Source organism: Pollicipes pollicipes, unplaced genomic scaffold, assembly GCF_011947565.3.
Source record: "Pollicipes pollicipes isolate AB1234 unplaced genomic scaffold, Ppol_2.1 Scaffold_3087;HRSCAF=3621_pilon_pilon_pilon, whole genome shotgun sequence".
Lineage (NCBI taxonomy): Eukaryota > Metazoa > Arthropoda > Thecostraca > Pollicipedomorpha > Pollicipedidae > Pollicipes > Pollicipes pollicipes.
The window spans coordinates 42,514,664-42,541,595 of NW_023596225.1; the positions used below are offsets into that span (position 1 = coordinate 42,514,664).

The following is a 26,932-nucleotide window of genomic DNA, read 5'->3' on the forward strand; positions in this document are numbered from 1 at the left end:
ATGTGCATCAGTCAAAGCCTTCAACCTATCACGACCGGCTAGCCGATAGGCTAACGGCCGCTGCGGCTAGCCGATCGATGTGCGGCTAGCCGGCTAAGCTAGCCGCAAACCAACCTTGTTGACCGGAATTGGTTGCTATCGTTATGTGCGACCAAACCCCCGAAAAACATCGATTTGGTATGCTGCTGAGCTTGAATGGCTTAAATCGAACGCAAGGGCTTTTACGCAACTTGTCACGTGCATTTGCGAGGAGCAGCATGCATACAGATAAGATAGCACTGATGGTCTTATTCCTCATAAAAAGAACCAGGAGAATGGAGAAACAGATGTATTAAGCAGCCGGAGAAAATGGGAACCAGCGGCAGAAAATGCTGAGCTGCACGTTTGGACAGTGACGAAGGAGCAATGATCATGTCAACACTTGAAATGTGTGGAGCATGTGACGCCAAAACAAAACGGTATTTTTTTTACCATAACTAAATGGTAATGACTCAGGTGACGTGGGATGACGCAAAGGCAGCAAAGCAGTGCAATACTGAGACTGTGGTGCATTATGTTTTTGAGGCAGGGATATAATGGGATCAGCTCACTGGAGGGTGTTCAAAAGGCTTATGTATCATTGCGCATTGACAAACAGCTGCAGGAAATGTTTTGCTGCATGTTTGGACAATGAGGAAGGAGCACGAATTATGGCAACACTGGAAATGTGTTAAGCATGTGATGCAGAAGCACCCTGAATGTCACAAGATTAACTTGGAGGAAATTGAAATGCATGGCGTGGCAAACGCATCAAATATTTTCCGGAATTTGCGGGCAGAATTATTCAGAAACTTGCGACTGCTGCTATCCGCGCCTAACGTCCCAAAACAAATATTTGTGCTGTAGATTGCAGAAGCGGTCTGAAAATCATATCAACTTGGAGGAAAATGAAATGTACGGCGTCACCGACGCATAAAATATTTTTCGGAATTTGCGGGCAGAATTCTTCAGAAACGCGCAACTGCTGCTATCTGCGCCTAACGTCCCCAAACAAATATTTGTGTTGTAGATTGCCGACGGTTGCACTTGAAGTCATTCAATCAGGCGTGTACGCAACCAGAAATGTCAAGAGACACACTGAGTTGTGTTGCGGTGAGGGCAACATTGTTCTGTTGCAGCCCTGAGAGATGTCAAAATATATATCAAAAAATCGAAGATGTATCATTTTCCACAGGCTGACTAAAACACTAGCTATCTTTAGCTCGAGATACTGATCCCATGAGAGATCGAAGATCTTGAGCCAGAAGAACATCGGTGAAAGTTGAAGAGAACATAGAATTTCGCTCGGCCCATGATGGATCTTTGAACGTTTTATGTAAATATGTCATTTACAGCATTGCTATGGTCTCGATTGATGAATCTGATCATGAGCACATGCTGCAAACTGCTCAATCGCTGATTTTTCACATCCACTAGCAGGTGAAGTACCACCAGTAGCGACGCACTGGCGGTCACAAGCATACATGGGCTTTTAGCATCAGATTAAGGTCTGTTGAGCTCATAGGAGAAGCCCAAGATGAAGTGGAGGCCCCCGGGGCGATCAAGAGTGCAGCAGCCGATTAACGGCTAGGACCCCCGTCAACACCGCATGCCCTTCAGGATGGTAGGGAGACCCAAGACCAACGCGAACGGCATCTGGCCGGTCGAGGGTGCACCGGTATTTCACCCGCCCCCCCCCCCCTGGCAAGTTTTATTGGCGGCAGGATCAGCGGAATTGCATGTGTATAACCGATATATTTCGTTTGCTGTAGTTACGAATGCCTAGAGTCTCATTTTAGCCTAAATTCATTTCATGTCCCTCTTTGGCAGATCGCGTATTAATTTTCAGTCACGGAAACACGATCAAATAATCTACCCATGTCAAAATCTCCTGAAATTTCCACGGACATTTTCCAACGCATGGCTGGCATTCTATAACAACCGGTATGTTGTCGGTACCCTTCATTTCAAATAACATCCGCATGGCACTGAGCGTCAGTGAACCCCGCTCCAACACGGTCCAAAGACACCCATGGGTGTCCCTGAATGTGTTTGGAGCCCTTAAAACTAATCAGACGTCTTACTGTCCATAGAGCCTTGGCACAGCTGCTGAGGCCGTCGCAAATTTTGAGGGAGGTATTAACACATCAAGAGAATTAATTATCTTTGCAGAAAGCCCGATCAATTCAGCATTTATCAGCTAAATGGGGTTGAACTGCATACTGACGATGACAACTGTACAGCTATAAGGGGAACCTGGCAGCCGCGCAGGGCGCCCAATTGGGTGACCTAAACATGCTGTGCCTCTTATATCCGCGGCGGGCATGTGCATGCCTCTTAACTGTTCTAAGGCTACGATCTGGCCTGATGACCGCTCCGGGACACTTTCGGTTTTAGACACTTGACCCATCGATGCCGAAGACAATGTCATGACCCTTTCAACCCCCCCCCCCCCCCCCCTGCAGGCACCGTCCCTGGAACCTGCATCCTTCTTCTCCTTTAGTGGCGCCGCCCCAGCGGCAGTTATTACAACTAACGATTCGGTTTGATGGTTGATCTGTCAATATTCGTCCGCCCACCATAGTGACGAACAAAATAATGAATTTCTTGAGGAAACGTCATCTTTTACGAATGTAACAGTTATGTTTTTTAAACACTTCGCTCACATTTTTGGTCTCATGAAGGTGAGCAGCATTGAATTAATGCTCAATTTTTACCGGACTTTCACGATCGGCAGCATAAACATTACTAGCCATGTGACGTCATCCAAAAATGGCTGACAGCGGAGGTGAGAGTGGAGGGATCAAACTTTATTCGTTTTGCCTCAAGGCGAATGGTTCGGCGGGGCCCGATAATTCAATGAGCTGTTGCTGATCTTATAAAATTTCTTTGTTACAGGGCGCTGAAGAGTTTACGGTTTTTGAATTGGGACAGATAGTGCGCACTAGTTTCGTAATATGCGCATGTTCACTTTTGAAAGTACCCAGCATTGAATGTGTTTTCATTGTGATCCTTATGAGGTCACAGTAGCATAGATCGTATGCCAAAGTTGGAGTCCAATTCGCGCCTAGAAACGCCATGTCACAACAAGGTAATCATTGGTTCAGATGCCTGAGGGCCAGGTGTGTAGCTACTGACTGCTGTTTGTGCTTGCCTGTGGGGCTAGACTGCTAAGCATGCAAGCATGCCAACAAGATGTTGGGAGCAGTCGGAATTCTTCCCTTCTTGCAATGCTTAACTGCCTAAGTGGAGACAAATTTTGAAAATGCTACTTACTGTCAGAAGCATGGCTTGCCATCAGATTTGATCATTTTCTGAGATCTCACCAGTTTTGTGCATCCTGATACACATTGAAATGTCTTTAATAGTCTAATTAAGTTATTTCTGCATTAGCAATTTTGTAACATGTCCCAATTCAGAAGAGCAGCCCTACTTCGCCCCAATGGGATCCCATCAAAGTATGTCATGGTTTGGAGAATGGAGCTTTGGGGAATGTGGGCATATGTAGCATGGTTTATTATTTTTTAGATCTGAGAATGGTAATTGTTGAATCCAAAGTCAGCAGGAGCAATGCATAACACTAAGATGGCAATCCAGGGAGACAGATGCATAACCATATGTGCAAACATGATATGTTGGCAACAATGTCTTGTGCATCAAGAACTGGCCCTGATGCTGTGAACATCAACTTACTACAGATGGAACTCCCTCAAACCAATAGGATTTCACAGAGCATTGCTTAACAATTCAACCCTGCACATGCATCACACATGCATTCCTATGTGCAATTTCATCACACACACAGTGGTACATGAGCATAATGTCCATCAACTTTTATTCACACAAAAATGCCAGGCATAGAAATGAAATGTCATTAAGTGTCATGATGCATATTAAGTAGCTATCAGTAGATGGGCCACACAGCAAATGGCTTCTGGTCAGTAGTCTGCAAGGAACAAAGTGCCATCTCAAGCAAAGATTGGATGCATTGTCTAATGTGCCAGCCACACTCTTCATTTGTGTGAAAAGAAAGGGTAAACATTTTATAATATCACAGCATGTTTCTTAAGGTTTGGGAATCTTAGAAACACTTGTAATTTTTACCTTTAATCTGCTTGAGTGTTTTCTTGGTGCCACCACTCTGTGTTCTCATGTGGCATGGTTAAATGGAACCATCCCATTGAAGTCTTCTCAGTCCATGTTCAGCCCTGCAATATGCAGTGTTGCCTGTTTGGGAGCATTCAGTTTGAAATGCGTTACTGTATTCACAAAGCACTGACATGCTCTGAAGGCTGAATGGCACACCCTTCAATATGATAGTCATGTGAGGCAAGCCATGATGCAATAACATAGTGGAGCTTTTAACATCATGCTAACAAAGCTCCAGCATCATGTCAGACAAGCTATGATGCAATAACATAGCAGAGATTTTAACATCACTGCTAACAAAGCTCCAGCATTATTGTATAGAGCTTGTATCTGACCATATGCCTGTACAAGTGCATGAAGTCTGACATGTTTTCATGTATATAGCAAACTCTTGAAGTTTGATGCACTAGGAGCCCACTTACCTACTGCAGGCGGCAAGTTTCAAACAGATGAGCACGCTTGAAATGAGCATCAAACAGGCCATTCAGGAAAGTACAGTGTCTCCCATTAAACATTTTCTAGCAATGAAATGGGTCTGCACACAGCAATCTGCCTTGTACAGTTTTAAGGTTTCACAGAAATCTTGCAGATAATCAGTTCCAAATGCCTGAGCACCATTTAGTTAAATGGCAAATGAGTGTTGTCATAAAGAGCAGAGCTGGTTCAGGTCTCCAACAAATGGTGGCCTTGGGGAAGCTCTTAGTCTGCTGACCTGCCTTGTGAGCTGCTATCTGGATGTGTCTATGGAACTTCAGATTTTTTTCCTGCAGTGACACAGGTTTATGTTAAACTTAACAGAGGGATCACTTGTGCATTCAGACATTGGAGATGGTAGGCATACATGTGACCTTGAAAAATGGATGACTGTAAATAGTCATAAACATTGTGTGGATCCAGAATAATAAAAAAGCCTCAATGTTACTCATTAGGTCAACATTTTTCAGTACCCAAGTCTTACATGTTAAGTGTTTTGGCATTGCCCACATTAACATCTGCAAAGTTTTTCTGACACATCTTTAAAATAATGCAGTTTACTGGCTCATCATACTTTTTCCATTCTGCATGACTTACAAAGGAAAATTTAAGTTGCCAATCATCTGTTGTGATATGAACTTAAAACATCTGGCCTTTGCGAGATTAGAGACATGTGATCCTTACATGATAATGCCTGCACTTGATGTGAAAAAGGCAAAGCATGGTTTGCAAACAGGGAACATCACTTGCTTGGAGAGACTGGGTTCTATCCTCATCTAAGGCCATCATATTACCCCAACAAAGAGCAGAAACATTCAGTGCTAGCAATCATTTAAAGCTGCTGCAATCCATGATGAAGCTCAGGAAACTTGTAAATTGCATACACACATATGGTCCTGCATACAAATTGCAACACAGTGTGTGCATAGAAAATGATGTCATTAAGCTATTCCTGTCTTTTGAGGAAGTTTTAGTGTTAATGTAAGGAATGGTAAAATAATCTCAACATCTCCCAGAGTAACAAATAAACTTCAGTTGTATATTTAGTGAGTTAATGGAAACCTGTATTTTATGTAATTTTCATAATTAACAGATGAACTTCAACAAGTGTTGAATCCTGACTAGTTTTGCCTACCCATGCCCACAGTATAGATATGACATGTTCTAATTGGAAAGAGAACAGTTGCAAGTTGTGTGCAAAACATCTGAAACTTTGTGTGAGTGTGTGTGGACATAAGTAATTGCAGAAGTGGTGCGTTTTTTATTAAGGCTCGGTCATACTCTTTTCGGAAACAATGTTTCAAGATATGGTTGACAAGCGGAACACACAGGCTTGCAGGCTAACCTAATATGCAAGTGTTGTTTACTTATAAAATGGAACGTTTCCGTTTCTGCATGCTTGTGTGGTTAAGTGTGTGATAGTTCAAATGATGTGAGAGGGGAAGGGTGGGTCATTTTTATTTCATAAGGCTAAGCTTATGTTTCTTATCCTATTTACATAGACATTTTGTTGTCTCTTCATTTGATGTTGTTGACTGATGCTGAAAGTTTTACATCACATTTCTTAGTTCCTGTTTTTGCTCTGCTTACTATTGGAAAACTTTTTGGAGACAGTTGGTATCACCAATAATCAGTGGATCATTTGTTACACCTTTTGGTTTTGATCTTGACTTTTCATGCACTCCAGTAACACCATTCCCAAATCTCCAAAGACAGTGGCAAGGTCTAGCTGTGCAATGTTAGCAAGTGTTGAATCGAGCATTCATATTCATTGTGTTTGTTGCTGTTTGTTTCAGATTCCAATGATAACCCCAAGGCGCATTCCGCTGGGTCCGACAAGGCAAGTGACCCCTTCAAATTTTATCTTTGCTGTCATTTCAACTTCAAATTTCATCTTTTTCATCCATCCTCAGTACAGTGTGCTAGGGCACATTTGTTTGTGCACATACCCTATTGCACGTCATTCGTTGCGCATCGGTCTGTTTTGTTGAGAGCAGCAATATAATGGATGGCGATCTCACCCAGATGAATGTCACGCTAAGACTCATCAGTGCCCTTTGAAAGCATACTTGTGTCGTCTCTGTGGTCAAGGGGAAAGATGCTGGACTCGTAATCTAGCGATGACGGGCACAAGTCTCAGAGTGAGTATGCTATTAAACCCGACCGAAATAGAAAGGTCAGCAGGCAACTGCCCAACGAGTATCACTGGACTGGCCCTGCCATCCCGTGTCGGCCGTCGCGTGCCATGCGCCGCTCGCCGCCGGCCGTACGCGCCGCTAACCGTCGTCGGCGGCCGCCAGGAGTCGATGGACCGGTTCACCGACCCCCCGGAGAGCAGCGACTGCAGCAACCACAGCACCACAGGTACGGCACGCGATCGCCGTGGTGACGCTCGCTGCTCTGCTCCGGCCTGCCTCCCGTCCGCTCCGGACGCCGGAGCGCTGCCGCTCGTGAGATCTGCCGCACCCCGTAGTCTCTGTCAGAGGAGCTGCAATCAGCTGATTGCCTTCGCCTGGGCACCGGTCGGGCGCTCGTCGTTGCGGCCTGTCGGCGAAGCTCCGGCCGCCGGCGCGTCTGTACAGCTTCGGTTCTTTGAGAAGCGGGCGCGGGACGCCGCTGCTCACGCCCGTCGCGTGCGCTGTTTCAGACAAAGACAGCGAGGTGTCGGACTCGGACTCCCGGCACGTAGCTGCGCGCAACGAGGCGGCCGCCATGCCGCAGCCGTCCGCGCGGCCGCGGCCCTACGTGCAGCAGGCGAACAGTGAGTGCGGCCGGCGCGGCGCATGCTCTCAGGCCCCGTCAGAGAGCCCGTGGCCGGCGACTCGTCAACCGACACGCTGTCGGAAGTGTCATGGTTTAGTTTTTCATCTGGCTGCCCGATCTTGATGTTGAATTTGGAATTTGCGACGTGTCTCTGGTAACCTGTCATTATTGACTCTTCACTATCACTGTCCCGAACGGCGTTTGAACCGCGCCTCCCAAAGGCTTCCATGACCCCCTCGGGGTGGCCATCGGTGCGCCCCCGCCTCCACACGGCCGCCTCCACCGCTGACCACCTGGCTTTGCTGCGGCTCAGGCGGTCCGGGCGTGCTGGCGCCGTCGCGGCTGGGCAACCCGTTCGCGCGCGTGGCGCCGCCGGTGGTGCGCAGCTCGGCCGACAGCTCGGAGCAGCGCACGGTGTTGGCGCCGAGCCGGCTGGGCGGCGGCGCCAGCGCCGTCTCCTCCAGCCGCTCCGTGCTGCGGCCGTCGGCGCTCAGCGTGCCCGCCGCCAGCCTGAAGACGCCCGAGACCAACGGCCTGGCCAGCAGCACCTTCACACTGCACCCGCCCAAGTTCAACAACCCGTTCGCGGCCAAGCGTACGTGCGGGACGGGGCGGGGCGGGCCGAGGTGGGGTCGGGAGGAGGTCTGTGGCGGCAGCTGCAGTGGGTGGCGCGGAGTGTCAACGCACAGCGGTGTCAGCTCGACTATGTGTCATGTCGCCGAATCCGGATTTGGTTGGTGTTAGTTGGCCAGCAAGGTGTCTGCCACCCTCGCCCCCAGCTAGGCTGGTTTCCCCGGTATACCTGACCAGTGACTGGACTGGGTGCGCCGCCGCCGCACGAGCTGCCCCGCTCGTGACTAGGCCAGTGCTGCTGACGGTGCCTGTGTGTGCTCGCCAGCGGCGCCCGAGGATGACTCGGACGGCGGCGGCGCGGCGCCCGAGTGCGCCTCCACGGAGACGGCCGGCGGCCGCCGCGCGGGCCCGCCGGCCGAGTCTGGCCGGTCGGCCGCCGCCACCGCCGCCGCGCACGAGACGGTGACGAGCACCAGCGGCAGCAACGGCTTCACCTTCCAGCCGGGCAACGACCGGAAGTGAGTCGTGCCATTCTGGTGGACAGCGGAGAGCGGGGGGGGGGGGGGGAGGGCGTCGCTGGGGGGTCCGTGAGTGGTGGCGTTTCAGGGCTTCACCTTGGCGAACGGCTGGTGCTGTGGGCCTGGTGAGTCGCGGTGCTTCCTCTTTGCCGTGCAGGAGCGGCTTTTGCGAAAGTTGCCGTTCTGAATCCCAATGACCACGAGCGTCCGCGTCTCGTGGACCATGTGCGCTGTCGCGACGAACCTGACGAACACGCTTGGCGGTTGACAGCCGCTCTGCGCCTCCTCCATCCCCTGTGACCGCCGCCTGTGACCGCCGCCTCTGACCGCTGCCTGTGACCGCCGCCTCTGACGCCGTCTCTGACCGCCGCCTCTTACCGCCGCCTCCGACCGCTGCCTTTGACCGTCACCTCTGACCGCCGCCTGTGACCGTCACCTCTGACCGCCGCCTCTGACCGCCACCTCTGACCGCCGCCTCTGACCGCCACCTCTGACCGCCGCCTCTGACCGCCACCTCTGACCGCCGCCTCTGACCGCCACCTCTGACCGCCGCCTGTGACCGCCGCCTCCGACTGCCGCCTCTGACTGCCGCCCTGCGCGCAGACCGGAGGAGACGGAGTCGCCGTCGATCTCGTCCTCGTCGGCGTCGTTCGTGTTCGGCCAGAACCTGGAGGAGCGCGTGACGATGGCAGCGCCCGACGGCGGCGCCGTCTCGTCAACGCTGGACGAGCCGGCGCCGGACGGCGGCGACAGCGAGCCGGCCGGCGCGCAGGCGGCGCCGGCCGCCGGCCTCAGCCTGCGCGAATCGGCCGCCGTCTACGAGAAGCAGCGCACCTCCAAGCGCAAGTACGAGGAGGTGGAGGTGGTCACCGGCGAGGAGGACGAGAGCAACGTGCTGCAGGTAAGGCTGAGGGGTGGTGACGCCGACCGGCGCCGGGTGGAGGTGGGCGACCGGGCGGCGCACGCGGAAGCTGGGTCGACGGGACGTGCTAGCGTGGGCATGTGTTAGGCAGTGTGCTGTGATTCGAACGTCAGGAGTGTACTTGATGGACGGGATGGATTCGATGTTACTGGCGCACACAGGAGCGGCTGTCGCGACGACAAAGTGGTTGTGTGTTAGGTCTTTGCCGTGGATTGAACAGCTCGGTGGCTGCATGAATACGAGCTGTTCCCCCTGGAGCAGCCGCGGTGCACGCGGCCGGTGGTCGGCCGGACGGCGGGCGGTTCTGTGCTGCCGCCGCCCCATGCCCTCCACTGCTCGACTCTGACGCCTCCCCGCCGCCGGCCGTCGCCGCAGATCAACTGTAAGCTGTACGCGTTCAACAAGGACAACTGTTCGTGGCTGGAGCGCGGCCGCGGCCTGCTGCGGCTCAACGATCGCCGCCAGGAGGAGGGGCCGCTCCAGTCCCGGCTGGTGTTCCGTACCCAGGGCAGCCTGCGTCTGGTGCTCAATACCAAGGTGCGTGGGGCGCGGGGCAGACTGGTGCTCCGTACCCGGGGTAGCCTGTGTCTGGTGCTCAACACCAAGGTGCGTGGGGTGCGGAGCAGGCTGGTGTTCTGTACCCAGGACAGGCGGATGTTCCGCACCCAGAGCAGGCGGGTGTTCTGTACCCAGGGCTGGCTGGTGTTCCGTACCCAGGGCTGCCTGGTGTTCCGTACCCAGGGCAGGCGGGTGTTTCATACCCAGGGCTGGCTGCGTCTGGTGCTCATCACTGGGGCTGTGTCTTGGGAGACTGGTGTTCTGTGAGCGCGGCAGTGTCCGGCCAAACAATCCCCATGCACCTACGTATGTCGCACACTCGCAGCGGGACGAGTGTGGTTTCGCCTTTGCCAGGTAGAGAAGTGTGGACAGATTGGCGGCTGTGGTGACTGTGTGACATGTGCTGGATGGTGTGTGGGGCTGTAGTGATCAGGACTAGTGGCGGGAGAGCTTAGCATGTAACTGGACGTGATTCGGGTTGCCTGAAGTGTCTGCTACCTTCTCTGACCGTCCGAAGGTACTCAGAGGTCTGTATGGTGGCGAGCTGTCACCATATGTTGTCTCGTTTCTGCGATGTGACCAGCTCTTACTGGCTTCACTCTAACGTGCGGTGGCGCACAGGCCGCCCACCCCCGACCTGATGGTTCCACCCGAGTCTCGATTCCTGCCTGTTCCACCAGAGGCTGCTCCATCCGCTGTAGATCACACCGCGTCTCGGTCTGCTGCGAGCGTACCCATATTGTCTGTGGGGTGGCGTCCGTGGTGTTTGCTGTGGGGTGGCGTCCGTGGTGTTTGCTGTGGGGTGCCGGCCGTGGGCGGTACCCGGCGAAGACCAGTGAGCGTGTTCCAGCCGCTGATCCGTCCTGCTATTGGTCGCTGTTCTGTTGTGGTCTTCCTGATTGGTCTGTTGTGCTGATTTTGATGAGTCGTGCTGTCGTGGCCCTGCTGATTGGTCGCTTCTCTGCTCTGTGTATGCTCTCGATTGGCCGTCGCTCCGGCGGGGCCGCTCTGATTGGTCTGATTGGATGGCCCCCCACCAGATTTGGCCTGGCATGAGCGTGGAGAAGCCCAGTGAGAAGGACGTCCGCGTTACTGCCATGGATAACGAGCAGGTCAAGGTGTTCCTCATCAAGGTAAGCTAGCCGGGGACGGACCCGGGCACCTTGCGGCACCATGGTGCCAGCGCTTGCTGGAAATACAGGCATTTGTCACTGGAATCCTTGCAGTGGTGCGCCGATGTCGGCGAACTGGGGTATCCTGCGGCAGAGTGAAGTTTAAATGTGCCAGTGATCGCGTTACGATGTGGTATGTCATCCAAGCTGCGTGAGGTAAACTGTAACGCCTGTGACGAAGGCGACCAGATGCGAGTGTTCGGTGCGCCCCGAAGCCCCAATTATCATCACCAGATGCAGGTGTATGGATTGTGAGTCACAATCCATACGCCGGCATCTGGGTTTAGTGATGCGAAAAATCACATCGATGCGTGATATTGTTGTTTGCACTTCGTTACTTTTATTCTTACACGTTGCACGTGGAGGTTTGCGTGCCTTTGGCAGCCACGTCCCCGTTCCTCATGAGGTGTGGTGGGCTGGCATGGTTCAGAGTGACCCCAGGGGTGTAGTTTCCTTTTCAGTTGGGGGCTCCAGCTACCTCCCCCCTCCCCCCCCCCCCCCCCACACCACACATTTCAAGATGAAGGTGGGCCAAATGCAAAGAGAAACTGGATTGTTGGTGTAATTTGAGAGGGTAGGTTTCGTCATTTATTGCTGTTCCCCCTCCAGTATATTTTGCGGAGGTGCGCCGCCGAGCGAGCCGTTGGCACCGTCAGGTGGCCCGGCCGCTGCGTTTGTCCGCCACTGCGTGGCCCGGCCGAAGGTGCCTGGCCCCGAGCGTGCGGCCCAGTGTGACCGGCGCCCGCCTCCGCCCCGACAGAGCAGCACCAAGGACGCCGAGCTGCTCTTCAACGCGCTGGACTGTCGACTGAGCAGCCTGCAGGCGGCCGACGCCGACGACGAGCAGGACCCGGAGGCCGCGGCCAAGAAGGCCCGGGCGCAGGAGCAGCCGCCCGCCACGCAGGGTCAGTGGGCAGGGTCACCCACAAAGTGTCACCGGGGGTAAGCGGCGCGAGTCAGCAGTTATGTGGGGTCAGTGGAGCTACGGGAGGCGGCAGCAGGAGGCCGCTACATGTCGCCTCTGCTGGGACTAGAGAGTGGAATGTGCTGGCCGCGTCGCGGTGTCTGTGTTGTAGCGCACTCGTTTCGTGGGACAATGTGCCTCGCTGCTGCATGACTGGCCGTACGCACGTCACAATATATTGGGTGTTGCTGTGGGGGAAACCGCTCTGTGACAAGACGATTTGTGGTCGACGTACCCGAAAGCGTCTTATTGTCATGCTCGGCTATGCTCGCCGGCCTGGTCGACTGGCGTATGGGGTGGACTGGACCCCACGGTGGGACCATGTTCCGGGGAGTGACCTCAGCGTGACCTCTGGCGGCAGGCTGAACCGACCACCTGGCTTCGGTTGTGATGCGGCCGGGCCGGCGGGCGGTGCTGCCGCCGCCGCTGCCGCCATCGCCGCCGGCCGGACCGCCCATGCCCTCCGCCGCCGCCACCGTCTGCGTCACCGGCCGAGGGCGCCGTCTCCTGACCATCGCCCGCCCGCCACTGGCGCCGCCTGGCGGCTAACCGACGCGGTGGCCCGTGGGATCGGCTGGTGGCGGGCCGGTGCGACTCACGTGCTCACGCGAGTGCGACCAGTCGCTAGTGTAGCAGGCGCGTTCCATGTGCCCGGGCGACTGCCGGCCGCTCCGCCGTCCTGCCCTCCGCGAGCGGCACATCTGTACGGACGCACTGTCCGCACTGCTGCCCTGACTCGGGCGCCGTTGTCGCGCGCTCCGGTGCAGGGAGCGGCGCCAGCCAGCCCGGCTCGCCGTGTGTGCCGCGCCCCGGAGCGATGGACATCCCGTGCTGTATGTGGGCAGAGCGGGCCGTCTGTGCGCCCTGCGATGACACCCAGCTGAAGGAGCTCTGTGTGGCTTGGAGGATAGGTTTACCGTCATGTTTTATTGTTGTAAATAAACGTTTTGGACCCGGTGTGCTTGCGGTCGTCGGTGTGGCAGTTCGGAAAGCAGTGTGTGTCCACACGTCTGCAAGGATCATTGACACAGTGCACGTACTTCAGAACCCAGTGGCCGAAAGACCCTCAGTATATTCGTCGCGCTGACAACTGAGCCGATCGCTGTCGTCATTGGGGCCTCACTACGCATGGTTGCATGATGACTTCCCAGAGTCGGATCAGCCCATCATAGTCCCGATACAGAAGCTTGGGAAGGATGTCTCCGACCCAGCGCATTACCGTCCAATTTCGTTGACTTCAACCCTGGGTATGCCAAGTCTTGGACTGGATGGTGAATGACCGCGTCATGTGGTATCTTGCTATCGTATTCACGGCTGTCTGTCCAAGGTGCAATGCAGGTTTCGAATGTTAACCACTGAACGGTCTTGGCTACAGCTGTACGCGTACTTATGAACAGAGACGTCGCACGATAGTTATCTTTTCTGACATTGAGCAGTCTTATGATACCACCTGGCGCCATGGCATTCATGATAAAGTGCACAAGTGTGGACTTGGAGGTCATATGGCAATCTTTATGAAGAACTTTTTACGTCACCGATGTTTCCGCGTTCGAGTGGGTAGCATGCTATCAGACCGCTACGAACAAGAGAATGGTGTTTCCCAGGGAAGCATCCTTAAAGTTATCCTGTTCGCACTGATGATTTATGATATCACCGACTGTCTGCCACCCGCTATAAGTCGGTCGCTGTTTGTGGACGACGTTGCCATCTGGTTACGGCATCGACACCGCAGAAAGGCAGCTTCTGTTATGTCTCATTAGGCTAGCTAAGTGGAGTCTAAAGAATGGTTTCAACTTACAGACCACCAAAACCATGTGCAGGCATTTCTGCTCACGGAATCGAGATTGTAGAGACCCAGCGTTGCAACCAGCTAATGTCATTCTTCGAGTATGTAATGAGGCCTGTTTTCTGGGCTTCTTTTTTACTGTTGGCTCACATTTAAGCAACACCTGAAGACGATAAAGGTCAAGTGTCTTCGGTGTATGAACCTCATGAAAGTGATGTGCCGTATGACTTTTGGCGCCGAAAGGTGAACCCTGTTCAACATGCATAGAGCGTTGATTCGATTGGCCATCGACTACGTTAGCCCTTTCTGCGAGAGCGCTCTTATATCTTCGAAGCAGGTTTTGGACACAATACGTAATGCATGCGTTCGTATAGCCACCGGAGCTTTTCGTACGACACGAACAAGAAACCTGCTGGTAGAGGCTAATGAATCGGATTTGCTTCTTAGCAGACGATTGCTTATTTTGAATTACGCCACAAAGGTTTCATATTTTCTGGATCACCTAGCCTTCGAGACCATCCTCTCTCGGACATAAATTCGTTCTTTCTTGAGGAGCTGGCCTGCGTCAGCGTGACTGACGTGTTTACGCGTCCGGAACTGGCTAAATGATGCAGATGTTACGCTGGACGCTATTGCCCCGCACACGCTTTGGGATCTAGCTCCATGGCGACGCCCGAGTCCAAATTATGTTTGGAGCCTTGTCAGCATCATAAAACCGACACTGTCCTGCGGGAGTTCCTAAGGTTTTCGTTGGAACGTATCTCACAATGCAATTCACTACAAATATTTACTGATGGGTGCAAGGGCTCGGTTGAAATAAGTCGCGTATTCGTTTGCGGTAATCACACAAAAGGTCTCTGCCTCTCGCATCGCATGTCAGTTTTTTCCTCATAACTGTTTGCCATTTTAGTAACTCTTCAGCATGCTTCTTGTCGCCCAGGAAGGAAAGCAGCCATTTTGACCGACTGACTAAGCGCACTTTTATCATTAGATCCAACGTCGATGTCGCGCGACCACTCCTTTCTGACGAGATCAATCTGGGCCTAACTCGAATGACTGGGCAACACTGCCAGCCGTACGATATTTATGTGGATCCCTGGTCACGTGGGGATGTCGGGAAACATGAAAGCGGACGCAGCAGCAAAAGCTGCGGTGTGTGAGGGGAAGCCACTACCAGTGCATGTACCCGCTCGAGATCTGAAGTTGGTGATATCCACGTATGTCGGCGGCACGTGGCAGAACGTGTTTGACCAACATGACGACGCTTGCAGGGGAATTAAGCCCCAGCTTGGTGATTGGGAACCTTTTCACCACAGAAGCCGCCTTCAGGAAGTCGCTCTTAGCAGGCTTCGATTGGGTCATACCAATGTAACGCACTCGTTCTATTTAAAACGCCAAGATGCGCCACGGTGTGATAGATGCGGAGACCGGTTGTCTGTGGAACGTGTCCTGGTCTCATGCAGGCGCTTTGAAGTGGATAGGTGACGGTACTTTCCACCAGCACTCCTCCATCAGCTAGTCGGTCGAGACCCATGCTGTGAAATCGTTGATATACTCTCATTTTTGGCACACAGACTTCGACATTATTTTTACCCACTCCTCTGTGCAAGCGCATAGGTGATACCGCTTGTTACCGGGCGACAGCATACTTATAGTGTCGCATAACATATGTAGATAGTCTTCATCGAGCGGGCGCAAAACGAGCCAGATGCCTACGCGCCCTTAAAACACCAAATCACCACATGATTGGGGCTTCGCGACGCACTCGGCTGCTGAGGCTATGTGGGAGGGTGGGCTCCGCGGGGAATTGAGCGCCGTACCTATGGTTTCCCAGGCGCGCAATGGTCAACCTAGACGTGTTAACCACTTTACTATAGGCACCAATAAAAACGCGCCACAAAGCTCACTTGGTTGTATTCTGCCGTGCGTGGACCCAAATGCCTCTGCCAGGCTACACTCGGTAACAGTCGGGCACTCAGCAACAGTAAACACAGGTCCCCGAGGACCGCATAAAACCCCAGCAAAAACTCGGGTCACTCCACTCTCACGCGAATCAGGCCTCTGCACGCATGCCCCTTAAAAGAGCACAACACTCGCAAACATCCACAAGCAGCCGCTGCTGGCTCGACCGGGTCAGGCCGCGCCGTTGCCGCAACACGAACACAGAGAGAGAGAACATTGGCGACGCCGAATAAGTACCCTTGATGCGTCACTGCTCAACGAAAGACGCTTGGCTCTTGTGGCCGGCGAGCTCACGCGATTGGGAGCGCGCGCTCTGAGCGGCGCACTGCCGCCGCCACTAGCGGGCTCTCTGATCACGTCAGTCGGGCTGGAACGCGTTGCAGTCTCCACCAATCGCCCAACGACAGCACGGGACAGACTCCGCAGCGCTGCCCTCTGGCGCTGGCGGCGGAGACGGTCCGTCTGGGGCCAGGCGCTGACGGCGGTTACCCACGTGGTCCCACAGCGCACCGGCCGGTGGCGGCGATGGCGACTCCTGTACTGCAACCGCGGCGCACTACTCTCAGCGGCGTCTCGAGTAGTCTGCCGCCCCAGCAGCGGCCCTAGGACCGCCTACCGGTGCGGGCCTACGAGCTCCCCCAGAAGCCGGCTCGCGCCAGCAGCGGCCCTAGAACCGCCTACCGGTGCGGACCTACGAGCTCCCCCAGGAGTCGGCCGGCGCCAGTGGCGGCCTTAGAACCGCCCCCCGGTGCGGACCTACGAGCTCCCCCAGGAGTCGGCCGGCGCCAGCACTATCATCACGACCAGCAGCGTCACCAGCACCAGGTTCTCGAAGATGTAGAGCCCGAGCAGAGCGCGCCGGAACCCACCGCCCTGCGGTAGGGAGGTTGATCATCAGACGTCGGGGGCGACCGCTGAATGAGTCTGACGTCACCGAGAGTAACGCCCGTCGCGGTGTGAGCTATCCGTGTAATCGGCGCCACAGGTGAGCTGAATGAGCCTGCCGTACAGTGAGAGATCGGTCCGTACAGGTGTGACGGCAAGTGTGGACGTCAAGATAGCACGGCAAGGTCACGCGGTGACGGCGTCGCATCTGACATATGCCACGCTTGATACTTCGGCGCCGGCTCATTCACGGTCACAGCGACTCCAGCAGTACCTCACCACCCCAGCCGTAGTCACGGAACCACGTCACCGCCACCAAAAGCTGCCCACGGGCGGTCACGAAACTGGCGCCGAGCGGACACAGAGTGGCCGCTCGTTCAGCCCGGTCACGTGGGCGGCTTCGGGGCGACAGCTGGAGCCGCTGCGCCCTGGAGTGGGTCACGTGACCGCGACTGCCGCGGTCCCTCACCGGCGCGTCGTCCTGGGCGGCGGCCTGCTGGCCGCTGTAGCCGTTCGTCGCCATGTCTCGCATGCGGTAGGCTTCCGAGGTGGTCTTGTGGCCACGTGCCGCCCGGTCGGCGACGCAGTGCTGCGCCTGGGAACGGCAGCCCGGCGTCAGCTCCAGCCGCGCGGTCTCTCTCTGCGGTCTCCTGCATACTAGTGTGCTCAGGCTGCCATCCAAGACCCTAACGTCTGGTTACCCAGCTGTCTGTTGCATTCAAGGCGGCACCACATCAACATCCACTTAGCCCGAACAATCTAACAATCTCCCAACCGTGTCACATCGCAAGCAGCTCGAGCTGGGCCTGATCACGTACCGACATCGCCAAGTGCGTCAGGACGTGGAGCACGACGAAGATGACCAGCACCCAGTAGGTCCAGAAGGGCAGCTGGGCGGCCGGCAACTTCACAGCGAAGAAGATGGTGACGATGCCGAGGTTGTGCGCGGCCGAGCCGACCATCCAGTGCAGCCAGTTGAAGATGGGCCGGCGCGAGGCCGTCGGGTGGCAGCGGCAGAGGGCCATCAGCGGCTGCAGGACGGCCAGCGCTGCCGGGCCGCACGTGGAGGTCAAGGTCCCGCATAGACCAGACGCCGATCAATGTGCAAGGAAGAGCGTTCGACTGACATAACACTTGGCCCTTCATTTCTCTCATTAACGACGTGTGTGACGGCAAATGACGCTTGTTGATGTCAAATAACACTTGTTGATGGCAATGACGTTCTTCTGCGCTTGCTTCAACAGCGCTTGTTTTACAGCAAGCAGTCGGTGAATGTCCATAGCGCGTCACGCTTCTCCCGCTGTGCACCCCTATCCTCCCACACGAATCTCGCCGTCGCCGCCGCCTGGACGACACAGCCAGACCGGCCGCCGCAGCGCCCACTCCCTCGCGCGCCGCTCGCCTCCGGACTCACCGACACAGATGATACCGAGCAGCGGGTGCGGGTTGGCCCCCTCGGCGCCGAACATGGGCGTGGCGGTCCAGCCGCCGACCTGTATGAACACGCACACGAGGCCGGCCAGCGAGAGCAGCACGGTGATGACCATCAGCGTCCGATGACCCTGGAACCAGAGGTCCAGCCCGGCCAGCTTCCGGCCCACCCACGTCTGCTTGTAGTAGCGCGCCAGCAGCATGCCGACGCTGGCCGTGCCCAGCCAGGCGATGACCATGAGGGCGCCATGCACGCGGAACAGCAGGCCCGAGTCGCCGGCCGCGGCGCCGGCCGAGGCCAGGCGGACGGGCGCGGCGCTGACGCGGCGCGAGTCGCGGTGGTACTGCGGCCGCCGCTCCGAGTCCGCTGTGGGCGGAGGGCGCCCGCGTGAGGCGAAGGCGAGACGACCGGCGGCGCGCCGGCCGCGAGGGCGTCACAGAGCCGTGCAAACGGCGGCACGTAGACGGCGTCGTACGGACAGCGCAGCGACATTGCCATGGAGACATGCCAAAAGGGCAGCAGAAGTCTCAAGTTAAGTATTAAACATGAGCCACTGATCACATATTGTGCCCCAGTTCTGAATGAGGCGACGTCGCTGCCTTCTGACCTGCAATGTCCATGGTCCTGGCATCTGGCTGGGAGCCGCTCAATTCCCTAACCCGGGGTCATCACCCTCGACCTCGACCCGGGGTCGTCCCCCTCGACCCTGACCTGATGCCGTGCCGCTGACCATCATGAGGTGCAGGTCATCGGAGACCAGGTCGAAGTCTTCGCCCCGGACGGTAAACCGAGGCGAGTGCGTGAACTCGCAAAGCAGGAGACCGTCCCGGTACTCGCTGGAGAAGTCGCTGACCAGAGGCCCCTCCTGGCCGGGCGGACGCCAGCGTCAGATGGACAAGGCGGAGGACGGTGACATGACGAGGGTCAGCGAGCGAGGACAGGACAGCGAGGACAGCGACGTGCCGTCCTCTGATTAAGAGAGCAGCACAGCATAACTGCATCGATTCAGTGTCGTCTCACCCATCTAAGTCCCAAAAAGAGAGCGGACAAGACAGGAGCGAAAAGCAACCGTCAAATGATATAAAATTCCAAATGCATAACACATCACCTCTGTGACATCAGCATAAGAATCTTCCCTCACATGGGTCACCGTATTTCGGTCACCAGTGACAACATAAAGCGCTAAGGTAATTGGTGACCTAATGCGGTGGATTCCACTAGCTCCTCACTTACCCTGGACGTCGCTTGCATTGGAAACGCCTGTTTGCCCAGGTTATACGCGTGTAAAACCTGGAAACCGCCATCATCTCGGGTGGCGCAATAGACCACAGCGTCGCTGCCCTGGAAGGACAAGCGACATCTGTCATACCAGAGAGTAAGCAGAGCGTTGGGCAGCATTGGACATGTTCGTCGCCTCCATACAAAAGCAGAGCAGAACAGGGCGATTTTGAAGAGCTGGTTAACGGAGAGTGCGTTTTAGACATTTTTCCGTGCAGACTTTTGAGAACGCGTGCTTACGTTTATCGTCTGGTCGGGGCTGACATTACGAAACCGACACTACCACCACCACCACCACCACCTTTATACCGTTCAGCCCTAATCCTTGGTAACTGTAGATGTCTCAGTCCGAAACGCGCCCAGAAATGAGACAGTAGTTCTGCTGCCGCACGACCAGCGATCCTCTCCCTCACTCCGATTAGTTCATTGCTGGTGGTGAGCCCCCATCACCCTACTTTACCCACCCGCTTCCCTCGCCTCCTTCAACGGCGGTGGCCGCTCACGGCCTGCTCTGCTCACTCGCCGCCCCCTCCCCCCCCCCCCCCCCGACCTCCTCCAGCGGCACCGCCCAGCTCCTCTAAAATCCTTCCCGGCCCTGATCTTATCATCATTCTGTCCAGCTCACCCCGCCTAGTCCTCTCCCTCCGACGCCGGCGCCCTAACACACTCTCGGAGTCCCGTCTGCCCTCCCCCTCCCCGCGACTCAGACGTCCTTCCACGCCGGTGGCGCCCCCTTTTCGCGTGCTCCTCCAGCTCCACACGCAGTGCCGTCGGCGTGCCGCCGCTCACCATGATCTTGTCCCGCGAGAGGCCGAGCCCCAGGTAGTTGCCGGGCTGGAAGCGGCCGTACAGCTGGAACCGGTAGGCGCCGCTGCTCAGCCGGCTGTGGGTGACCATGAGGTCGCAGTTGCGACCCTGCAGGCAGCCGTCCGACAGGGCGAAGCAGCCCTTGCTCAGCAGGCACGCGTCGTACACGGTTTCGAGCGCGTTTCCCCCGGCCAGTGAGGCGGTCGTGGTCGACGGCTCGCAGTTCTGAGGAGGCCGCCGACACAGGCGTGAGCGTGGCGAGGTTCGGCGTGGGGCGGAGCTCGATGGAGCCAACATACACGGATATCAGCTGGTGTGGAGGCGCAGCGCGGGCATGGGCCCGGTTCGCGGCACCGCACGGCGATGTGGTTGGCTTCATCCAAGCCCTCATCACCGTGCAGCTCAGGAAACGTGATGTAACCATACACAGTATGCGATACGCGATGCGATGCACGCTGAACAACTAAGCAACTGAATACGGGCGTAGTAGAGCATAACCACAAGAAAAACACCAGATAGTACCGCCAGTCAGCAGCGGTAATGACGTGCCCGTGAGCAGCAGCGCAGCCCATTGCGTGATGTGGCGTACACATGCACAGGGCTGCATTGCGCTGCGGACGAGCCGAACCACGCAGTCGCAGAGCGGCGCTCACGTGCGAGGCCGCATTCCAGCAGCGTTACAGACTGCCGGCTGCGAGTGTGGGCCCCGTCTCGCAGAGTGCAACGGCTGGCGGTCTGCTGTCGGCTGCTCAGCTCGACGTGTTTTTAATACAATGTGACGTCGGGACGGATGCTAGGTAAAAAGAAGAGATTAGACGATCATCCTCAGTTTTAATATTGCTATCCCTGCGATTGTCCGCGTCAGCATCGCGTTGGCTGCATGGTGAAGTGTCGTGTCATTGTGCACACACATTTTACTGCGGTTTATCTTCGTCACGACTAGAAGGGTGAATCCTTGCTAGTCTCCAGCGGGGGTACTCGCTCGGAGAATGTCCGACCTTCCGCACAGAGCGGCAGCTTGAGAATCTCAAGACCGAAGTGACGTCGTACAATGAGCACGAGTCAGCAAGATAGGTCAACTGCCTTCTCTTCTCCTGTGCAAACTATCTACTAACTCAGTGTGTGCTGAAAGTCACACTCACGCTCGCTTCGTGATGGACGGTCTCGATGATCCTCATTAACGCACACCGCAGACGACTCGCCATCGAATCAAACTGGACTTAACTAAAATCTGGATGTAGGAAATACCGAAATACCACTGCCGTAACGTTGGTGTATATTGTTCTTCCCCCTGCGCACCGGGGTGTTGGTTAGGTGCCAAGTGTCAGATTCAAGCTGCATTTCACCCTGATACGGAAGGCTGCGGCGTAGACGGAAAACCCCTTACATTAGATGATATATAGTTTGCAAGCTGTGGCCATGAGCTCCAAATCACGGCTAAAGAAAGGTGATAGCACATGAAACGGCCGAGGCGCCTGCATGAGACACCATTCAGACCAGACCGTCACCGGCATTGTTAGGGAGGAGATGCCGGTACCACGACGTGGCCAACCTCATCGCCCCATTCTAGCGTGGAAAACCGCAGCGCACATTGCGGCGTGTGCAAACACACACACACACACACACACACACACACACACACACACACACACACACACACACACACACACACACCACACACACACACACACACACACACACACACACACACACACACACACACACACACACACACACACACACACACACACACACACCCACACACACACACACACAACACACACACACACACCACACACACACAACACACACACACCACACACACCACACACACACACACACACACACACACACACACACACACACACACACACACACACACAAACACACACACACACACACACACACACACAACACACCACACCCACACACACACACACACCACACACACACACACACACACACACACACACACACACACACACACACACAACACACACACACCACCACCACACCGCACAGCACAATCCACACCAGTTACAAAGTTTCTCCGCGCTGTGGACCGGCCCCAACTGCGAGCAGCTTCGCCGCGCTGGCTGCCGCGGTCTGCGCGGTTCGGGCGGGGCGGGGGAAGGGGGTGGTGGTTACCTCTGTGCAGGTGGGCTCGGTGGTTCGCGGTGACGGTGAGCTCCGGTTCGGCTTCGGGCGGCGCTGAAACAGCACCTCGGTTAGCCCAGGTCAACAAAATGCACGAAGGTACACCGGCGGCCGGTCGGCATCGGCGCCACGGTAAGACGCACGCGTATGCATGGCCGGCACGCGTGGTACGCATGGACAGAGCTTACTAATGAGCGGCGCATACGCCTCAAGGCATGATTCGGCGCATGATGCGGCTTTGCACAGCTGATCAACGACGCGTGACGACTACAGTGACGTCACATTTTTGCGTGGTCGGGAAACTTGCACTCATTTCAAACAATGGGCGACGGGAACATTGCTCAGCTGCACGGCGTCCACTCGCGGAAAACCACGATGCTTGGCAGCACAATGCACGTGCGTGGGAAACTGCTGAGCGATCAGGCGACGGAGCGAAAGTAGCGGTTAGCTGAGTCAACGCGCCTGCAAGCAAGATGGCGGTCGTGTTGAAGCACTAAATCAGCATCATGGCGCAGGCCGGCGCTCAGATTTGACCACAACACGCGTGAAATTAAGCTCCGACGGACGAATGAACACGAAGCACTCAAAGCCGCCTAAAAAAGCAGCAAGTCCATACCGCAGCCCGACATTCATGCACCACGTCACGAACGAAAACTCTGTGACAGAACAATGGAATGGAGTCCGCAGCGGGGTCGGAGGTCAGAGCTAGCAGAGAACGCCGTCGCCCGGGCCGCGGGCCCCACACAGCAGAGAACGCCGTCACCCGGGCCGCGGGCCCCACACAGCAGAGAACGCCGTCACCCGGGCCGCGGGCCCCACACAGCAGAGAACGCCGTCGCCCGGACCGCGGGCCCCACACAGCAGAGAACGCCGTCGCCCGGACCGCGGGCCCCACACAGCAGAGAACACCGTCGCCCGGACCGCGGGCCCCACACAGCAGAGAACACCGTCACCCGGACCGCGGGCCCCCCACAGCAGAGAACACCGTCGCCCGGACCGCGGGCCCCCCACAGCAGAGAACACCGTTGCCCGGGCCGCGGGCCCCACACGGCCAGGGTACGGCGCTCCAGCGGAGTGCGCTGGAAGCCTCAGGGGCGGGGCGGTCCGGAGCTGAAGCCCGGTGTCGCAGGCTGCAGTGCACAGGCGAGCGCGGCGCTTCTGGCGACTACAGCGTTGGGAGCCCACCACGAGGCAAGCCAACGATTCCAGGAAAAGGACAAGCAAAACCGCGAATTCGAAGGAAACATATATCGACAGCGCACGGGAAATATAGTGTGACACAGGCGCGACGAAGCACGCGGACATCACAGAGAGAATTGGCAACAAAGGGGATCTGCCAGTGGCGCCCATTGGACGCCGCCTCCGTGTCCAGGTCGTCCTATGTTACATCCTCGCGTCGAACCCCTGGGAAGCCTGACCACCGGACGGACGTGTTTCGGCACGGCACGGGATGGCTGACGTCGGACAGTTGATGGTGGCGATGATACCGTGCCGCTAATCCAGGCATGGTCTTTACCCGCCCGCCACCAGACGAAAACCGTGAAACGCAACCTCGACTCAGACCAGTTTGCAACCACTCACTCGAACGCCTCAGAGACAACCCGGTGCAGGCTACAGGCGGGCCCCAGTCTCTCCCCCTTCCCCCCCCCCCCCCCCACCCCCTCCCCCGTTGCCTCGGCGTTCACTCACCGGTACCAGCATGTGCGTCATATCATCGATGGGCTCCTCCTTGGTGGGAGGCGGCGCGGCGGCGGAGGGCGCGGCGGCGGACGGCGTCACGGCGTCGGCCGGCGCCGGCGGCTCCTGACCAGACTCGCTGACGCGCACGCGCGCAGAGTCGTGGTTCACCCAGAACGTGCGGTAGTTCTGCACGACCGTCACGCGGAAGGCCACCTCCTCGTCCAGCGAGGCCGGAGACTCCCAGAGCAACGTCACCGCCTCCTTCTCCTTGCTGTCAGCGTGTGTGATGCTGTTCTGAAGAGCGAGGAAACACGCGTTGGTGAGGGGTACGTGATATCCTGAGGGAGGAGACGTTGGCGGGGGCGGGACGTAGTGCAGCGGGGGTAGAGCAGCGGGACACGCAGTGGCCTCTTTGAAGAGCAAGCTTGGCAGGCACATGTATGGACTTCTTTGCTGAGAGGATGACGGTGGTAAATGTGTCCTCATGAATACTGGCGCCGAGAAAGAGGACAAACATTTAATTAAGCCGTCTATTGAATACAACTGGTTCTTCTAAGTGACTGCAGATCATTATTGTAGCCAGTTATGTTACTCCAACGTAGGGTAGTCGTTGTACCTTTCCAGCAGTAAAAAATTTCCAGCTTGAATGGAAAATCTAACGAACCAGTATTGAATTATGACAGGACCATGCATCGACTGCTAATGACACTAGTACCGAAACGAGACTACTTATCCCTGTCCAACCCCGTGGAGCCCCAGTTCAATGCGCCCGCGAGCCACCCGCGACGGGCATCGCGGTTCCCCGACCCGAGCAGCGGCTCTAAATGTCACCGGCTGTCCGGACAGGGCCGCCCACGGGCGTGTCAGCCCCTTCCCCCCCGCCCGCGCCGCCGGTCGCCCGGCTGAGTCAGAGACTTCCGTGACGAGCGGCCGGGCCGCCAACACCAGCTGTCACCGGCCGGCGCCGGCAGACTGCTCGGCCGCGGTCCACTCCTTCGAGATAATACTCCTAATCCAGCCCTGATCAGGTCGTGACCCCTATACAGTCCTGTTACTGGCAGTGGCGTGGCCTGGATTTCGCTCGGGAGGGTCCAAACCGGTTCACAGGGGACTCTCGATTATGGGGTGTCATTTTCATTGCTGTATACGCCCTGCATGTTTTTCATTTCGAATGCCTTTTCGGCACGGGATCCTGTTTGACGCTCGGGGGACAACTCTTTATGTTCTAGAAGCCCCTCGGGCTTTACTTGTCAAAGGTACTGGGGCATTCACGCGACAGTTCGCGCCTAGCCAGGTCGCTCTGACCCGGACCTGTAGGTGGCACAATATGCTGGCACGGACCTGTAGGTGGCACAATATCCTGGCAAAGCTTTGTTTCTTATACAGACCTTGCCAAAGTCAGCCAGAATAGCCAAAGTCATAGTCAACAGCCACGCCAGCCACAGACTCTTCAGCTCTCCGGCTCTCTCCGACTCTCTCTGACCCTACATCTGCCGGTCCAGTGAGCGACAAAGAGCGTCAGAAACCGATGTCTAATACTGACACCGCTGTCGCCCGACCCGATTACGCCCCCTGACACCCGTGTCTTTCACAACCGACACGCCCCCTGACACCGGCGTCCTTGACAGCATCACACCCCCGCCCGGTCGCCACCGTCCTTCGCCGTCGTCACGGCGCGCCACTCACAGCCTGCGCGGCCCCACACGACACCGTCGCGTGCTGCTTGGTGTAGAAGCGGCCCACCGGCGGCAGGCTCGGGTCGCGCACCAGGCGCGCCTGCGCGAAGAAGCCCTTGAACGGCGGCTGCTGACCCCGGCTGATTGTCACCATCAGTCTGCAACGGCGGGACACGCGGTCAGGCGCCGGCGGCGGGTGTCGCGGGCTCCGGCCGCGCGCGCCGCCGGCCGGACGGGGCACGCGGCGAGCGCGGCGGCGGGCGCGCCGGCTTTGTCGGCTGGGTGCGGTGACAGTTGCACTGATTGCGACATTGCAGATCCTGTAGCAGGATGGCATACCGTTCCTGGATGCCCTGTGCCTCATACAGTAGCATAAGTGAACGAAGGAAACGAGAAAAACGCATGTCACACGAAACAGGCGGGTAACAGGGCAACTTAACCGTTCGCCTCCCCACAAGTCCCGTTCCTGCTCCAAAAATGGTGACTGAGGAGCAGGAAGGCGATGGTTGATTCAAAGCTCTTGGTATGCAGCACGCTGTAATTCGGGATAGAACATAGCACAGGGAAAGAGGTAAGCCGACAGTTAGCAGCGGTAACTGGGGAGGGAAATGTAGCAGCCCGGAGAGGAAACTGACCGGTCGAATGGGAAAACGAAGCATCACCTGGCCAAGGAAACAAGTCCTGTTTATCCAACCCAGGAAACCGGTGGCACCTATTCTGGCCAACAGACGTCTCAAAACCGCAGAGAAACATGCGTCGTGAAGACAAAGGAACCGGTCCGCACCATACCAACAACACTTAATGACAGCCCGCGGCGAGGACCGGGCTCCGAATCGCCGGCTAGGCCACGAACACCGCGAAGACCGCGAAGACCGCGAAACAGCGACACGGCACAGCCGTGTCCTGTCAGCAATTAAAGGCGATTAAAGTCGCGAGACGGCGACACAGACGCTGGCCAACCAGGTGAAGGCTGACGCTCAGCGCCGGAAGCAGCCGCTTGAGACATCAGAGGCTAGGGTGGCGGGTGCCCGGGGCCTTCACGGTCGCGGCCGAGCCAGGACGGCAGCGGAGACGGCCAAGGCTCGGCGCCAGCCCTCTACAACACGGCTGGCGCCGCCGCTGGGACGCTGTGGCCTGTATGGGGGGTGTTTGTGCCTG

At 56.5% G+C, this 26,932-nt stretch overlaps 2 protein-coding genes across 2 annotated transcripts; one reads left to right on the forward strand and one right to left on the reverse strand.

Annotated features, from left to right (window-relative positions):
* Window positions 1-8,394: 8,394 nt before the first annotated feature.
* On the forward strand, window positions 8,395-13,068 carry LOC119090600 (ran-binding protein 3-like; the record flags this gene model as incomplete). Its single annotated transcript, XM_037213428.1, has 6 exons — window positions 8,395-8,495; window positions 9,099-9,396; window positions 9,793-9,954; window positions 11,016-11,108; window positions 11,908-12,052; window positions 12,473-13,068. Coding segments are annotated over 6 exons (804 nt in total), but the record flags the coding sequence as incomplete, so codon positions are not given.
* Window positions 13,069-16,517: 3,449 nt separating this feature from the next.
* Window positions 16,518-26,148, reverse strand: LOC119090196 (putative ferric-chelate reductase 1 homolog). The gene is made up of 11 exons (XM_037212985.1): window positions 26,114-26,148; window positions 25,785-25,932; window positions 24,108-24,392; window positions 22,410-22,472; window positions 20,244-20,486; window positions 19,410-19,517; window positions 18,888-19,041; window positions 18,159-18,542; window positions 17,563-17,792; window positions 17,214-17,339; window positions 16,518-16,732 (listed from the first exon to the last, which is right to left on the reverse strand). Exons 1-11 carry the CDS (start codon window positions 26,146-26,148, stop codon window positions 16,616-16,618), a joined length of 1,893 nt encoding a protein of 630 aa, XP_037068880.1. The 3' UTR covers window positions 16,518-16,615.
* Window positions 26,149-26,932: the final 784 nt, after the last annotated feature.